This window comes from Anopheles aquasalis, chromosome Y (genome assembly GCF_943734665.1).
Source record: "Anopheles aquasalis chromosome Y, idAnoAquaMG_Q_19, whole genome shotgun sequence".
In the NCBI taxonomy this organism is placed as follows: Eukaryota; Metazoa; Arthropoda; class Insecta; order Diptera; family Culicidae; genus Anopheles; species Anopheles aquasalis.
This window is the reverse complement of record NC_064879.1, coordinates 1,713,330-1,729,853: the sequence shown is the minus strand read 5'-3', so window position 1 is coordinate 1,729,853 and position 16,524 is coordinate 1,713,330. Positions and strand designations below refer to the sequence as shown.

General features: G+C 50.0%; 2 protein-coding genes across 2 annotated transcripts in view; one reads left to right on the top strand and one right to left on the bottom strand.

Moving 5' to 3' along the window:
- Positions 1-72: 72 nt before the first annotated feature.
- Positions 73-6,457, top strand: LOC126580021 (GDP-fucose protein O-fucosyltransferase 2). Its single transcript, XM_050243851.1, has 2 exons — positions 73-250; positions 319-6,457. Exons 1-2 carry the CDS (start codon positions 202-204, stop codon positions 1,746-1,748), a joined length of 1,479 nt encoding a protein of 492 aa, XP_050099808.1. The 5' UTR covers positions 73-201; the 3' UTR covers positions 1,749-6,457.
- An 8-nt stretch (positions 6,458-6,465) lies between these two features.
- LOC126579711 (uncharacterized) overlaps positions 6,466-16,524 on the bottom strand; it is a 32,817-nt gene continuing 22,758 nt past the window's right edge. Inside the window, exons 20-29 of the mRNA XM_050243256.1 lie at positions 14,864-15,712; positions 12,090-12,457; positions 11,552-11,949; positions 10,569-11,100; positions 9,975-10,474; positions 9,608-9,690; positions 9,315-9,344; positions 7,042-7,148; positions 6,720-6,960; positions 6,466-6,655 (exon numbers count right to left, since the gene is read on the bottom strand). Of these exons, the coding sequence (XP_050099213.1) occupies positions 6,488-6,655; positions 6,720-6,960; positions 7,042-7,148; positions 9,315-9,344; positions 9,608-9,690; positions 9,975-10,474; positions 10,569-11,100; positions 11,552-11,949; positions 12,090-12,457; positions 14,864-15,712 (3,276 nt within the window). The 3' untranslated portion in view covers positions 6,466-6,487. The remainder of the gene's footprint in view (positions 6,656-6,719; positions 6,961-7,041; positions 7,149-9,314; positions 9,345-9,607; positions 9,691-9,974; positions 10,475-10,568; positions 11,101-11,551; positions 11,950-12,089; positions 12,458-14,863; positions 15,713-16,524) is intronic.

Genomic DNA, 16,524 nt, shown 5'->3' with positions numbered 1-16,524 from the left:
GTTGTCACATATGCGCATCTTTCCATGTACGGTTTATGTTGTTATTGCTGATAAGCCGGCGTTCGGAGCAGGAATATGTGATACCCGGGTGGCTTACGATCAAAGCGCGCTGCTGCAGTGAATGGTGGGTGGTTGACCGCCCTGGCAGCTTACCCTACGCCAAAGTTCCGGTGCAACTCTAGTCAAAGGATATTTTGTGCCATGAAACTACCGTGGGTGGTCAGAGGCCACACACCACGCACCGGATTCAGTGAGTATTACCTGCTTGTTCGCTTCGTGGATAGTCGTGTAACGTGTTGGTTGTTTTTTGTTTTTCAGTAACCTACATACGGTTAGCACCTTGGCTGTTGCTGCTGCTGCTGCTGCTGTTACCGAGAGCGCACTGTGCACGGCAATCTGTGCAATCGACAAACGTCGCAAGTCACGGGGATGTATGCGATTGGCGCGAGCTGTTCTTGCTCGCGTTCCAATGTGAGCAGCGTCCAGTCGGGCCGGTTCTCTACCTGCTGTACGATGTGAACCCGAGCGAAGGGTTCAACCTGCGCCGGGACGTGTACATCCGGATGGCGGTGCTGGTGAAGTACCTGCGGACACAGCCGGGCTACCGACGCACGCGGCTCGTGCTGCCACCGTGGTCCAACCTGGTACACTGGCGCAGCCATACCATCGACCAGAGCCAGCTGATGTGGAGCCAGTTCTTCGATCTGCCGAGCCTGAAGCTCTACACCGACGTGCTGGATATGGATGAGTTTTTCAAGGCGTACAGGCGAGGGTACGGCCACGGGAACTCGGCGCTCGATGTGGTCGAGGTAGACGAGGTGTACAAGCTGCGACACTTTGATAATATGTTCGAGCAGGACGGTGCGTTCGTGGACAAGTTCGAGGAGCACGTGTGCCCAAAGAGCGAGGCAGCGGCGTGGCCGTACTTTTTCGGGTACGGCAACTTTACCGCGCGTGACGTCACCTGCCTGCACTTTCAGGGTAGCGCGCTGCTGCTTCATCGGCTGCTGCGAGCGAAACGGCAACGGTCACCCGCGGGGGAACGGCGTGCCGCCCGCACCGTGCTCGTGCTGAATGCGGAAATTGTGCTGCACGACCTGTGGGGCAACGGTGACTACTGGGAGGCGCGCCGATCAATGCGCTTCGCCCGTCACCTGATTGAGGTAGCGGATCGTTTCCGATTATCCCAGCTTAACTCAACCGACGAGCATGAGGGCACGGTGCGGCCAGCTCGCTGGACTGACGAGCACGGCGACGCTAACCGCGACGTTCGGGAGCGGCGAGTGGCGCAGGGTGGCCAGTATCTGTGCGCCCATCTGCGTCGAGCCGATTTCCTGTACGGGCGCGACCGCACCACCCCCACCGTACAGTCGGCCGCCCTGCAGATACGCGCTAAGCTGATCGAGCTCGGCCTGCGCACCGTGTTCGTCGCGTCGGATTGCTCACGGACCGAGTTCTACAATCTGCGGAACTACCTGAAGCGGTTTCGGGTGGTACGCTTCGAGCCGGAAAGCTATGAGCAGCGCACGGTGCTGAAGGACGGTGGCATCGCGATAATCGATCAGATCGTCTGCTCGCACGCGTACTACTTCGTCGGCACGTACGAGTCCACCTTCACCTATCGCATCTACGAGGAGCGAGAAATCCTCGGGTTTCCCACCGAGCGCACCTTCAACACGCTGTGCAAGAGCGAAAAGGACGTGGAGGAGGGCTGCGAGCAGAACGCAGTTTGGCCGATCGTCTACTGACTGAAACATAGGACGCTTCCGGTTCTTTTGGATGACCGGGCAAGGATCGGAAAAGCCAGCAACACAGCAATACGTAGCCAAAGGTGATCAAAACCTGCCCTGCCAAGAGCAGGGGATTTCGGGATTTTTTGCTCGTAAGGGTTTCTTGTTAACAGTGTATGTTTTTATTTTATCTAATCTTCTTATTTTGTTGTTTGGTTTGGTTTCGCGCTCGGGATTTCGATTTCGATTTCCCACGGATAGGCGACCACTCGTTCCCCACCTCGCCCACTACCACGCTACCACGTTTGCATTACTCTCTCCCCCACTCTCTTTCTCTGTCTAAAAAGATCTGCAATGTTTGGGGAGGTGGGGAGGTGGGGAGGGGGGCTTTCTTCTTTTAAGAATAGTTTTAACACTGACACCACCAATAAACGATTCGTGAATTACATACAGAGCTTGTACAGTGTATTGTGTCGTCTCGCAATCCGCCCACGCATTATTCTCATATTCCTCTTCTTGCTGCCCCCGTCTTTTTGCTGTAGTAGTTCGTAGGTGTTACATATACATATAAGAATATATTTTTATAGATATATCTACATGTGTATATACATATACGTACTTACATACGAATGCATACACATATATATATACACATATGCATATCTATGTGTATAAGAGTGGACTTAAGTATCGAATAATCGGTCCACCGGTTGCCGTAGGTTGCTTTCGTTTTATTGCTATTAGTTCCGAAACAACAACACAAATTTCAACACTTACATAGAGACTTAAAAGGTGCGCTATGCTATTATTATGTATATATGTATACATGTATACACATATGCACATATGTAGATACATAAGCATGTATGTGTAGGCATACATATGTACATACATATGTAAATATGTTTACAAATGTATACCGCTCGTTTCCTTGCAATCGTTTCAAAAGGCGAAAGTTTGAAAGTTGATTAACAGAGAGAGAACCCATGATAGCCAATTCGCGTTTCCCGTGTTCCTTCTGCCACCGCGATCATCTACACCCCTCTTCCTCCGCCGTTTATGCTCTACATCAGCCCTTTCGGCAGCCTAGCTGGAACCTATAGGTCAGTGGCGGATTGAACTAGAGCGTTATCGCTGGGATTGTAAGCAATTCCCGGGCATTCCTCTGGCATTCTCTCTTTCCATGCCATCCACCACTTCCACGCCACTATTTGGTCAGATCGGAGAAGCTCGAGACGAAACTAGGCAGTAACTCCACTTGCTCCACGCTCTATGCCTATACGCCACTAGGGCCGGACAGCGATTAGTGTGCCTCCTTTCCACTTGCTTCTCCTTCCTCTCCTCATTGTCCTGTTTGTGGCACCTCCACGTACTAACACTCACACACATACGGGTTCAATTATCGTATCACAGAAGGCATTTTTTCGTTTTTGTTTCGTTTTGTTCTTTTTACTTGTGGGTATTACTTTTGTATGATTTTCACATCATGTTGGTCCTGGTTTGATCTTTCCCTCCTGCTCTTTCTCTCTCTCTCTCTCTCTCTCTCTCTCTCTCTTTCTTTGCTTCGTCGTTCTCAGAATGTCCTAACATTATCCTCTTAACCCGAGTAGCCCCGTGTGTGTGTTTTTGGTTTCTTTTTTGTTTAAATACACTGTTCACAAGTATTGCCTAAAATATAGCGCTAGTAGCAATGGTACTGGTAATGGTAGCAGTGTTAGTGATAGTTGTAGTAGTAGTAGTAGCATAGTATAGTAGTAATAGTAGTAGCAGCAGTAGCAGTAGTGTACCATGCTGGGTAGTTTGTAAAAACTCAATATCGAAGAGAAACCAGCGGTGGATAGTATTGAAAAAGGTGGTTTCACCTGGACGCAAGAATGAATGTATGAGTATTTGATTTGCTTTGGTTTTCGTTTAAAAAAGCACCTTGCAACTCTACCCGCCCCTCCCTGGGGTTTCCGTCTCCCCCCCACTGGCGTAGGGGCGCGTGCCATTGATTGATTCACGATAGTTCGCTTCGCATCCTTCCTGTTCTCTCTTCTATGATTTGGTGGATTAGCTCATTGTCTTCGCCGTTCGCCAGTTCGCTTGTAATGTAAGTGCGTAAAGATGAAGCAACACTGAAGTAAATGGGCATGTGCGTGAATGCTCTCTTCTTCTTTCTCCGTTTTTCCCGTTTATGTTTATCTTTGTTTTTCTTCTACAACTTCTTCCATCCTGTTTCGCTAAGCTTCCGCTCACCTACAGTATTCTCTTTCTAATTTCTTTTTATCGCCTACTCTCATCCACTAATATCACCACAACCGTGGGATCGCCCACGTGGTGTACCCTGATTGGCCACCAGATTATCTGCCCTTCGTTCTACCGTCAAAAATTCTGAATTGCCTTATACACACATACACACAAACACATACACACAGACACTCACACGCAGTAGTAAAACTTCCGGAATTGCGGTGGAAAAGTGACAGAAAGTGAAAGTTCACTTAAACCGCCAACACCCTGACGCTTTTACCTCATCGAGTCACTTTTTTGTGTTTTCTTTTCTTTTTTTTAATGCAATATTGCTGCTGCTGCTGCTGCTGCTGCTAAGTTTTGTGTTTTTGCGTGCGTGAATTTTGTTTTCTCCATTCCTATTGTTGCATCTAATGCTGGCTGTGTCATATAATAATGTATATGTGTAAACGCGAGAGTCGTCGTGTTGTCCACCGTGTGTTGCTTGTAACGATCCATTGCGTTTGTTTTGTTTTGCTTTGTTTGTTTTACTTATGTTAGAAAATCAGTCTATGCTCGAGTGTTGTTTTGTTAATTTAGTTCTTTTTTTTGTTTGTTTTTTTTTTCTTTTTGTATGATGCATTTCATGTGTGAGTGTGGGTAAGAATGTGCGCGCGTGTGTGAGTGTATGTGTGTGTATGAGTGGATGTATTGCCGCTCTCTTCTACTCTTCATTTTTCTACTCTGTTTCCTCGATGTTACGGAATGCGGATTGTGGCGGTCGAGTGTCGAGGACCGCTGTCAGTTGGCGAGTAGCCAGTGGCCGGGACCAAGGAACGCCATCTCCCCGCTCCGCCCCGTAGTTCGCTTACGTTGATCTAAGATAAAGGTGGTCATATGAATCGCTATCAATAGAAAAAGTGATGTGCCTGCGTGCGCGTGAACTAGATAATTCATTTTAGTGTACAATCGTTCTTCGTTTATGCTTTTTCCTTTTTTTTTTGTTGTGTTGTGTGTGTCTGTTTTTTTTTCTGTTCTTGCTCCTCTTCCTCTATTCCTATTCTATTCAATATACCACTATTGCAGAAGGCGAAATAACAAACGCAACTCTCCCTTCAATATTAATGGGCCCCCCCCTCCGGGGGGCCCAGTACAACGCAGTTAGAGGCTGGATGTAACGCCCGCTCTAGAGAAGTAACGAAGTAACGTCCGTTCTTGCGAAGAAACTGAACACATATAAACGTTTGTCATTTGACTCTTATACCCTTACACTCTACGCTCTCTACGTCGCATTTACACTCTCTTGAATGTTTCCTTTTTCTTTAGATATTTGTTTGTTTGCTTTGGTTTTTGTTAGTGAAGTGAACGGTCGTCGAAGGTAGGTAGGCGGTAGGTGTGTATATGTTTCGGAAAATGGCATGCCCCTTCCACCCACAATGGCCGCTGAATGATGCTCGACACATGTTTCAGCCATGTTTTGCTCGGTATATGTAGTATCCTATCCCTCTGTGGATAGCGTGTCTCGATTCGATTGGTGTGGACGTGGCGGATGAGCAGTTGTTTTTGGGGATAATCGCAACTGCCTCTTACTCTAGTTCAGCTTCACCGTGGGTGTGTTTGTTGTGTGTGGCATTTGGTGATCATCCCCGAAGTGGGCCCCGTATCGCCCAATCTCACGGTTGGTTGTTGCTCGAGACTGGTGGTACAAGATGAAGGCTGTCGGAGTGTCCGCTCTCCAGTGTCTCGTATGGATAAGTAGATCTCCTCCTATTCGAGTTGACTGCTCGCAAGAAGCAGCATTAGGGGGCTTCGGTATTTAATTTTTTTGCGTGACACATATTTTTAACATTTTTCCCTGAATGCTAATCCTTTCAAGAGTATTGTGAAAATGTTTTGGATCAACCTAAGTAAAACTGACCAAGTTATAGATTTTTTTCAAATCCGCGTTTCATAGAAGGCTCCTTGCAGCTCGCTACTTTGAAGAACGTTTCTCAAAATCAACGCGTTTTCAAAGTCGGTGCCCATCGTACCGTAAAAACTACTGGACCGATCGATTTGAAATTTTTAACACATAATCTGTACCCATATTTTCAGGTAGCCCCCTCGAGATTTCATGAAAATTGTTGATACTTTTCTTTTTAATAATTATGTAAAGCTCATTTTTTATGGCAGAATCGCAAAAAGTGTCTCTTTTTCAACTTCAAAAATCTGCCAAAAATCGAAAAATAGGAAATTCGACAAAAACTCTCCGGGGCTACCTAGATAAACTTATAATCTTTCTAACGGATATCGAATTGTACATTTCCGATGACCCGTCATGTCGCTACGATGGGCACCGTAAAAGGTACCTTTGCGACGACACGCCTTCCAAAATTTGATGCCACGGATTAATTTTTCAGTGAATGTTGCTCAAAACAATACCAAATATTCTTCAAAAGTTGTAGAATAATATGCCATTTACTTGAAAAAATTAAGTAGAATAGTTGCGTCACAAAAAATCGTCAAAAAGGGGCCTTGTTTTTGCCCGAAAATACCGAAGCCCCCGCTTAGTCGCTGTTCTCCACGTCATGCTCGAGCAACTTCCGCTCGGCCTCGGACCACGGTTTGGCGCCGGAGTGACAGTCGTGGCTGGGTATGCGCCGCTGGCGCGAGATCTTGCTGTGTGGCCGCACAGGCCCCGTCACCAGCCCGCCACTCGTGGACGGAAGGCAGAGCTGCAATAAAGAGTTATCACCGGTTAAGGCAACACCCCCGTTTGGTCGTTTGCTTGCTCTTTACCGATTTGCTCGGCACACTGATGCAGTAGCCTGCCCCGGGCCCCTTCCCTTCCTCCTCTTCCTCCTCGTCCGGTTCGTCCTCCTCGTCGATCTGCGACTGTTTGAACTTGATCAACGGCGAGGTGGTCCCCGCCAGTCCCTCGGCCAGCTTCGTGCCGGTTCCACCGTTGCAGCAGCTCTCTTCGTCCGACGGTTCCTGCTGCTCCTTCCGGTGGATCGAGCGTTCTAGGCGCCGCAGAAACCTGCACATTGCGCAACACCAACACGCGGGAAGGCGATATTAGCAATGGAATGACAGTTCGCGGGCAACGACACTAGCCTACCTGATCTGATTGCCGATCGCCTTCAGCCGCCGGATCTTGCGGACCGCGGGCGCCCGTGGCACGTCCTCCGCTGCGCTCGCCTTCGGCAGTATCTGGCTCGAGATGTCCTGCAAATAGGTGCCAAAGAGCAGAATGGGAGGGGGGCGGGGGGGGAGGAGGGAGCAAGGGTACACGGGATGTACCGTCTCCGGTTATATGCATTGTTGATTCTTTTTGGGCCTGCTGCTCTTAGAAAAATATAACTTGTTTATTTCTGTTTTACTGTGGTGTGTGAAACAAACGCGATTTGTTTCGCTGGCGACGAAGAAAAACGACACAACTGGAGATGCACTCAAAGGACACACACACACACACACACGCACACACAAAGAGGCAACTCAACGTAACCGAAGGTGTTAGGTATCGATAAACAACGTTTACAGTACGGTTCAGCCAAAACTCTAACGAAACGGGCTTACCAAAACAAAAACCACAACAATAAACGCTAGAATAGGCGCTAAAGAATACTTTGCGTGGAATGAATGTCTAGAATAGGCCTAATGTTCTTTACGTATGTATGTGTGTGTGTGTGTGTTTGTGTAGAGCTTTTTGTCGCTGTGTTTAATTGAAGGTGTCGTGTGCAGATGAGGATGGTTGGTAGATGTAGCGCGCTAAAACTCGCATCAACAACACTACTGGCGCACACTGGCGTATGGCACGATGCCAAGCAGCGTACGCAACAGCCATAGCCACTAACGGAACGCAACGAAACGCAAACGGAACGGAACGGAACGGAACGCAACATAACTCCGGAACACCTCTGGGATCACGATCGCCACGGGCTGCGATGATGCGAGTGACGCAAAGGAACGGAAGGAGCTAGATCAAGATCAAGGACGAGCGAGGCGTTGACGCAACGAACATGCGTCGATCGGAGAGAGAGAGAGAGAGAGAGAGAGAGAGAGAGAGAGAGAGAGAGAGAGAGAGAGAGAGAGAGAGAGAGACGTCCTCGAATACCGGATAGCGCCCAGCGCCCCTTCGGTGTTCCAGAGCGACACGTACCAAAGCACCCAAACGAACGAATCGAACTACTGTAGAATTGAGCCTATAGGGTCCTCTAGGGTACTATGTACACTACAACGTGGCGAAACGTGTGAACAAGGGCTTTACGGAATGGCAACACCTGGAATCCGCTCAAAACATTACTAAAAGCTGTTTTTTCATTTGTAGAAAGTAGTTATTGCAGTAGTAGTAGTAGTAGTATCAAACGGAAGAGACAATTCGCAAACAACAGGTAGGAAGGTATCAGCTAACACTAGTAAGTCAAACTCGCTACATGATTGAGCGTCAACAATATCCAGGCACTCTCTCTCTTAAGCGGCCCATAGTCGATCAACTTTATTTGTCAACTCTTGCATTTTACGAAATATTGATGATTATACCGATGTTGCCCACAGGCGGTCAATAAAAAAAAATACGGCGATCAAACGTCAATCCTGCGTCAAAAAAAAAAGATGAATAACATTGAGCGTCTAAGGGCCGCTTTACTCAGACACACACGCACACGCACGCACGAAAACTATTCACTGATGATGAGAGCAACGGCTTTGTACAAATGAGACCAGCAGATACGCTAGCGAAACGGAAGGGGATGATGAGCTGTGAGATGGGGATGAGGCTGAGCTAGCGGTGAGCGTGAATGTGGTAATCGATCGACCGATCGGGTGCCCGCCCCGTTTCCGGCGGCTTCTGGCTACTGTAGTAAACAACACAATAGAAGAAAATACAAAAAAAAAAATAAAATAAAACGCAAATAACGAAATCAAAGACCCCTCCCCCCCGGGCCCGCTCCGACTTTGACGCGATTGACTTGTTGGCGTCGGAGTGTCCGCCCGATGGCGTTCGTCCCATGTTGCCACTAGCAATAGGAGTAGCAGCAACAGCAACCACAGCAGCAGTGCTTGTAGATAAAGGGTTTAGCGGTTTGTTGGGCTGCGTAGTACTAGCCTCGAGTTCGCGTCTGGTTGTGAGTGTGTGGGTGTGTATTTTGTCTGTTTTGTTGGTTCGTTGTAGGTTTCTGAGGATCATGCTCCCCGCGGTCCTCGGGGATTTCTCAGATACTCCCATCTACCTACAGGGTGGACGAGGGGACGAGCACGACACGGGAGGTAATGGTCACCAACGGGGGAAAGGCAGGAATGTGGATCGGGGTTTGGGGGGGTGGAGAGGAAGCATACTTCTGTACTGTTGTGACGCGGACGCGGAAGGCAAACCACAACAACAACCACAAATACCTGGATGGTGTGCTGAAGGGAACTACGGAGCTAGAGAAAGAGGAGAGCAGAACAACAGAGGGGTGTGTGAGTGAGACGCTGACGCTGACTGAGCCCCCGGCACACGCCCGGGCCCTCCAGGGCTCCCAGGATTTACCTACCCCACCACACCCCACCCTGCGCAAGAGCGAGCGAGCGCAAGAACAGCCACACACGCTTTGGCACAAAGATACAAACACACACACACACATACATACACACACACACACACCTAGGCATAGGGGTAGTAAGGGGGTGGTAACAGGTGGACCTACCTCGTCGGTGTCGTCACCGGAATCACGGGTTGGCACCAAATAGCTGGTCACGGTAATAGCTTGTTGAATGCTGGTCTGTCCTGCTGATAGAAGAGCAGAGAGAGAGCAGAGAGAGAGAGCAGAGAGAGAGAGCAGAGAGAGAGAGAGAGAGAAAGAGCAGAGAGAGAGCAGAGAGAGAGCGAGCGTAGCGCTATTAGCATTGTGTCATCGTAACTGGCGTTGGGTAAAGAGCGAGGGAGATACCTCGATCACTCTTTCCAGTGAGCGCGGTGCTCCGCTCTTTCCAGTGAGCGGAGGACCGCGCTCCGCTCACTGAAAAGAGCCCAGTAACCCAACACTAATCGTAACGTTACGTCGTAATCGTTACCTTTCGCAGTCGGACGCAGGACGTACTCACGCATGGAGGTGAGCGATTCGGTGGAAGAGGAACTGCTCGCTACCGGGGCGGTCCGTTGCTGCCGTCGCTTCGGACTCTTACGGGCGACTGTCGGACCGGCGACACCGAGCTGTTGCGGGGCCCCAGAGGACACCGTCCGGTCCCGGGACAGTTCGAGCAGCGGCGTGGACGACGTCGACTTGGACGGTGACAGCATGGAGCTCGAGCGTACGACACCGCGCCGCTCCTTTCTCCGCCCGGCCGCGCACTTCCGGTGCGCCAAGGTGACAGTGCCGCAACCACCACCACCACCACCACCGGAGCCGCCGCCGCCGCCGCCGCCGCCCGTGCTCGTAGCCGTGCCCGTACACGAACCCTTGCCGTCGGACGAGGGAAAGTCGTACAGCCCGTCGGAGTCGGTGAACGGGAGCTGCTGGTCCTTCCGGCCGTAGAATGCCGTGGAAAAGCGGTCGAGGCTGGCGTTGCGCTCGCTGGAACGGCAAGACGGACGTGCAGGGAGTGGGCGAGGGGCGAAGCACGCCGAAGCGGATGTGGAAGGAGGGCGAGGAGCGGACCGGAGCTTACCTGAGCGGGCTCTCGGAGCGTGACGAGACGGGCGACGGCTTGTCGCAGCCGGTCTCCGACTGGATCACGATCGATGGCAGCTGCAGCTGTGCCATGGTCAGAAACTGGTGTTGCTGTTGCTGTTGCTGCTGCTGGTGGTGGTCCTGTCCCGCCAGCAGGTCCTGTCCGATCTGGATCAACTCTTTGCCAAGGTACAGCTCCAGCTCTTTGGCACTCCGGATTTCACCCTCCTCGATCTTCTCGTCCAGATGGTCCGTCCCGATGCCCTCATCGTTCGACTCGAGCAGCGGCTCGTCCGTTTCCGAGTCCGAGCGGCGCCGGAACGACTGATGGCCAAGGTAGCCGCAGTCGGCGGCCGCACATACCGTGGCCGCCGACTGGCTACCACCGGCTGCACTACCACCGAGACCGATGTTCTCCGATTTGCGTCGTTGGCTGGTGGAGGAGGAAGAGGAACCGGTGGCACCAGCTGCCGCCTGCCGGCTTCTGCTGAGCAGCGAGTGAAAGCCCGCATAGCTGGAACCGGCTGGACCTGTGTGGCAAGAGAGAGGGGGCATGAAAGGAGGGTACGGGTGCATTAAGCGGCCCATAGACGCTCAATTTTTTGTGACAATTTTTTTCACGCAGGATTGACGTTTGATTGCCGTATTTTTTTTTTATTGGCCGCCTGTGGGCAACATCGGTATAATCATCAATATTTCGGCAATCTGTGGCCCTGGACGCATCAATATTAGACGTTAAAGTCAAGTATAGTGCTAATGACAGATTGGCGTGTTCGTCAATGTAGCTCACAGGCGACGCCAATATTAGGCCTCCTCAATATATTTTCAGCTGGCTGATTTTTTGTTCAATTTTTTTGACGGGAGCTTCAATGTAGCCCAAACACGATAAAAATATATTTTTTTTTTCAATCAACTTGCATGCAAGTATTGAGAAATAAAATTGAGCGTCTATGGGCCGCTTTAGGTAAGGTTCCGTCTTACCCGTGCCCGGATCGTCCGATTCGTTCGAGGGAAAAAGTGGATTGCTGGAACCGCACCGGCTCGGACCGGGGCTGGCCATGCTGGAGTACCCGGACGAGCTAAGGTTGCTCTCCGACGGTGCCCGATCACCCCGGCCACACATGGAGAAGGGGCTCAGATAGCACATGCTGTTGCCACCTCCACCGCTACCGCCTGCCGACGTACCCGGTGGTCCCAGGTAACTTCTGTGGCCGGCGGCTGCCGCGGCAGCGGCCATAGATGCCGCTGATGGACCGGGCGACTGCAGATCGGCATCCGACGACATTAGGTCACTGCTGTTGGAGGTGATCGTGATGATCGGTGGCTCGAAGGGTAGATCCAACGAGGAGGGTTTCTCCCACTGCTTCAGAAACCGATCCCTGCATCAGCATGTATGTGTGAGAAAGAGAGAGAGAGAGAGAGAGAGAGAGAGAGAGAGAGAGAGAGAGAGAGAGAGAGAGAGAGCATGTGATGAGCGTGGCGAGCAGACTGGACTGGCGAGGCTAACTACTTCACGTACCTTTTCGGGAGGAGCGGCAGAAAGGTAGACTGGTCGCTGGTGGTAGCGCTGTCGGCGGCGGCGGAGGCCGGCGAAGCATCGTACAGATCGGTGGTGGCGTGGGAGAGGGCACGCTGCGGGGGTGGCGACCCGGGGAACATCACGACCCGCGTCCGCTCCCGGGTCGGGCTCGGGTGCTGCACGATCAGCTCCGGGATGATGAGGTCCCGGGGCCGCTCGGGGCTCCGGTGCTCGGGCGTCGGGGGATGGACGTCGATCGACACTACCGGTCCAGCTGACGGTATGGCGTATGGGTTACTGGCGGCCGACTCGCACGCGCTCGACTCCGGCGGCGGTGGCCGGATTTCGATCGAAATGTGATGTGGCTTCTAAATAAACCAGCAGTTAGCATTCCTAAGATAGGGGTGGGTGGGTGGTGATGGTGGTGGTGGTGGTAGGTGATGGAAGAGCAGTATGGGCCGGGGGGAATAACGGGATTTGCGCTAGGGACGACGGGGGAACGTCTAGGTGGGCCAACACAATGCATACACCTCCATCGAATTGCATACTTGCAGCGTTTTGTAGCAGAAATTGAAATGGCTTAATATAGCCCATTAAATTTGCCAGAAACTTAAACCCCTTGAACCGGGTTAACCCTTGTACCCGTTTAGTTTTTGTCAATTGTAGTGCGTTCTTTTCGAGTAGTTCATGATTTTCAGACACTAAAACCCCTTTCCAACGCCTTTTTACCATCTGCGATAGTAGCTTGCACCATTGTCCTGTTTGCTCTTTTCCTTTTTTGTTTTGGTTTCTCATAAGCAACTCAAGCAATACATTTTTACAGTTTTCTTTAGATTGTGGTTGGTTATAGATCTTAGCATCAAGAACATTTTGTTATGGCATATTAAACATAAACTTTTGAAGAATCTTTAGTTCTTTTTTGGGGAAGATTTTTAAACGACTTCATCCACGGCATCACATTCATGAAGGTGCGTCTGCGAAAAGGTACTTTTTCCGGTGCCCGTCGTAGCCGAGTGATGCGTCATCAGAACAATACACATCGATATTCTTTTGATAGATTATAAGTTTATCCAGGTAGCCCCGCTGACTTTTGTTTGAATTTCCTATTTTTCGATTTTTGCCAAATTTTTGAAGTTGGAAAAGGTGATCACAATGACCAAACCGGGTTCGTCGCTTAATTCTTAAGTGACAAGTCTTTTGATTCGTATCAAAAACAGTGCCCATCGTATCTACGTGATGGGTCATCAGAAAAATACAAATCGATACTCGTTTGAAAGATTATAAGTTTATCTAGGTAGCCCCATCGAGGTTTTGTTAAATTTACAATTTTTCGATTTTTGGCAGATTTTTGAAGTTGTAAAAGTGATGCATTTTGACAGTTTTCCTTAAACCACGATTTTTAAAGATTTGTTTAAAAAAAAGTATCAACGATTTTCTTGAAATCTCGACGGGACTATCCAGCAAAGATTGTACAGATTATGTGTTAAAAGCTTCAAATCAATCGGTCCAGTAGTTTTTACGGTACGATGGGCACCGACTTTGAAAACGTGTTGGTTTTGTAGAACGCGCTTCAACTGCATGCATGGGGAGCTGCATGGAACCTTCTATGAAACGTGGATTTTAAAAATCTATAACTTTGTCAGTTTTGCATCGATTGGCCCAAAAAATTTACACAATACTCTTGAAAGGATCAGCATTCAGGGAAAAATGTTCAAAATATGTGTCATAAAAAAATAAATACTGAAGTCCCCCATTTAGTAAGACATTTGAATTGCATTTACTTGAATTCGACTGATTTTCTTCAGTGTTAGGCCAATTAATTCACGAAAGTTGGGAATGCGAGGCTCAAAAGATTCAGGGAATCTACCTTGATTCTGTTGCCTTTGAATTGCATTCAAGCCAAATCCGAACTCGCAGGGATTTTGGGGGCACAGGGCCACCAGCACGGGGCCCTGGGCATGTGCCCGTTGTGACTAATGGGAAAGATGCCCCTGCGCGAAGATGCCGCGAGTATGAGACCCCTGGTTGAGAATGAAGAAAGCGACTCTATCAAAAACTTGTGTAAAGCCGGTGCATTAGGCCTCAACATGATTGTCTTTATCCATTTCGCACAAAGCGGAGTTAAGCGAAAAAATATGTGGTTGGTTAGTTACTTGATTTGACTGACTAGCAACAGGTGGGCCAATAAGTCTATGGCCTGGAATATAAATAGCGTCACTTTTTTTTATCCTTAAGAGTTTTCGATACTGCCAACCTTAAAAAAATCCTGTAAAATTTTCAAGTCATTCTGCAAAAATGTTGGTGTGAAAAAGCTGTTTTCAAAGTGGTTGCGCACTTCCTCAATGCACCGTGTCACAAGGCGAAGAAAACGATGGACAAAAGCAACGAATTGGGCTTCGAATTGCTTCGCCATCCACCGTACGAACGCTCTTCGGTGTTTGGGGAAGCAATTCAAAGCCCAATTCGTCGATTTTATCCATGATTTTTTTCGACTTGTGAGGAAATTGCTTTGAATCGACTTGAAAATTTTACAAGATTTTTTTTAAGGTTGGTAGTATCGAAAAATTATAAGGATAAAAAATTGGTGTCGCCATTTATATTTCAGGCCAAAGACTTATTGACCCACCTGTTATCAAGCAGCAGAATAACCGCGCAGGTGGTGAGAGGAAGGGGACTGGAGGGTGATGGTGCTGCTGTTGTCACTAATGGATGCTAGGGGATGCTCTTACTTGCACACATAAACACACCTAGGGGGACAAACACACGGAACTTACGTGGTACTCGCCGTAGCTAGAGTTGAACGTGACGGACATCGACTCGTCGTGGATTGACTGGGGCGTACGCATGCGCTGCGGTCGTGGCATGATCGGTGTCAGGGCGGGCGACGGTATCGGTGTCGGCATCTCGCGGATCGGCGACAAACACTTGTTGTTGATGCCGTTGCTCGGTATCTCGAGCAGTATGGTCGGTAGCTGCACTCCGGCACTGCCACAGCTACCGCTGCTGCCACCGGAGCCGCTGCCACTGCCGCTACCGCTGCTGTTGCTGCCACTGCTGCTGGACTGCGGCAGACCGTGACCGGATCCGGACCCACTGCTCGACTTATGTGCACTGAGCGCATCCAGTACCGGTACCTCGATGGTACTCTGACGATAGAAGACGGGCGAATCGTTTGGCCCGACCCCGGCTGCTGCCCCACCACCACCACCACCGGCACCACCGGCACCACTCGAGTAGCTGACCGGGGTCTGGTTGGACGAGGTGGACGAATCGTCATCGCCCGGCACATCGTCCTGTGGGCTCGAGGCCGTCGGTGTGGACGACGGCGAGATGACAATCGACGACGGTAGCGCACCGAGCGGGCCGCTCGACGCCGCGAAGCTCTTGAACATCGCCAGGATCGAGTCGGCGCTCGAGACTTTGGCGCGTGACCGCTGCCGGTTGCTGGCCCGCAGCCCAAAGTCGTGCAGCGCCAGCTCGGAGCTGGACAGCGAGTCGCTGCCCTGGTTGGACGAGGTGCTGTGCGGCGAGCGCGTCTCGTTCGTGCACGGCGACGGTGGTACCGAGTTCGCCCGCTGTGGCACCTCGTTCGGAAGACTGAGCGCACTCGAGTGCTTCGTTCCCTTTATTTCGGAAGTGGGGGGTTTGGGGGGCAGGTAGGGGCGGGTCCGGGGAGGAGGAGTGGAGAGGCGTGTATTGTGCATGTTTTGTCGTTGTTGTTTCGAGGATTGAATGGTTGATTTTTGGTCAGTGTCCCCCGAAGAGAGAGAGAGAGAGGGTGAGAGGGTGAGAGGGAGAGTAAGAGTGAGGGGTAGAAGGGAAAGTGGTGGGTGGTGGGGTTGGATGTCAGGATGAGCCATGGGGGGTGTGGAATTGAAAAGTGGAGAGATAAACGATGGGTTTTCTTTGTTGCGAATGTTGTGGTTGTTGTTGTTGTTGCTTCATACGGATAAATTCGATCGAGCCCTAACCCCGCCTCCGCACTCTAGTTACACATTACACGTAGCCCCGTGTGTTGTTACTCAAGACAACAATTTGAACAAGACGTAAACGAATCACAAGAATCTCCTGCGCGAGCCACGCGTGCGCGTCGTTAAGGTACCAGCGCCAACAGGGGCGCCAATCATTCTCATTGAGAGCAGCTAAAGTGACTAGAACTAGTACACCGTTACCCTCTCCGCAGAGATATGAGAATGAAGCCGAAACCAGCCGTTTGTTTCGAAAATTAAAATAAAAATCAAAATGTAAAAAAAAAAAAGGTTAAAATTGCCACCGATCGTATCGGTTGTAATTAGTGGTACTAGTAGTAGATGATACTAACGATACATTACAAAACGAAGCCTAATCGGTATGGGTTTTTTTTTTGTTGTTGTTGAAAAGCCTAACAGTAAGCGGATGAATGAATACTTCAACGATTAATGGGTCAGATTAGGCA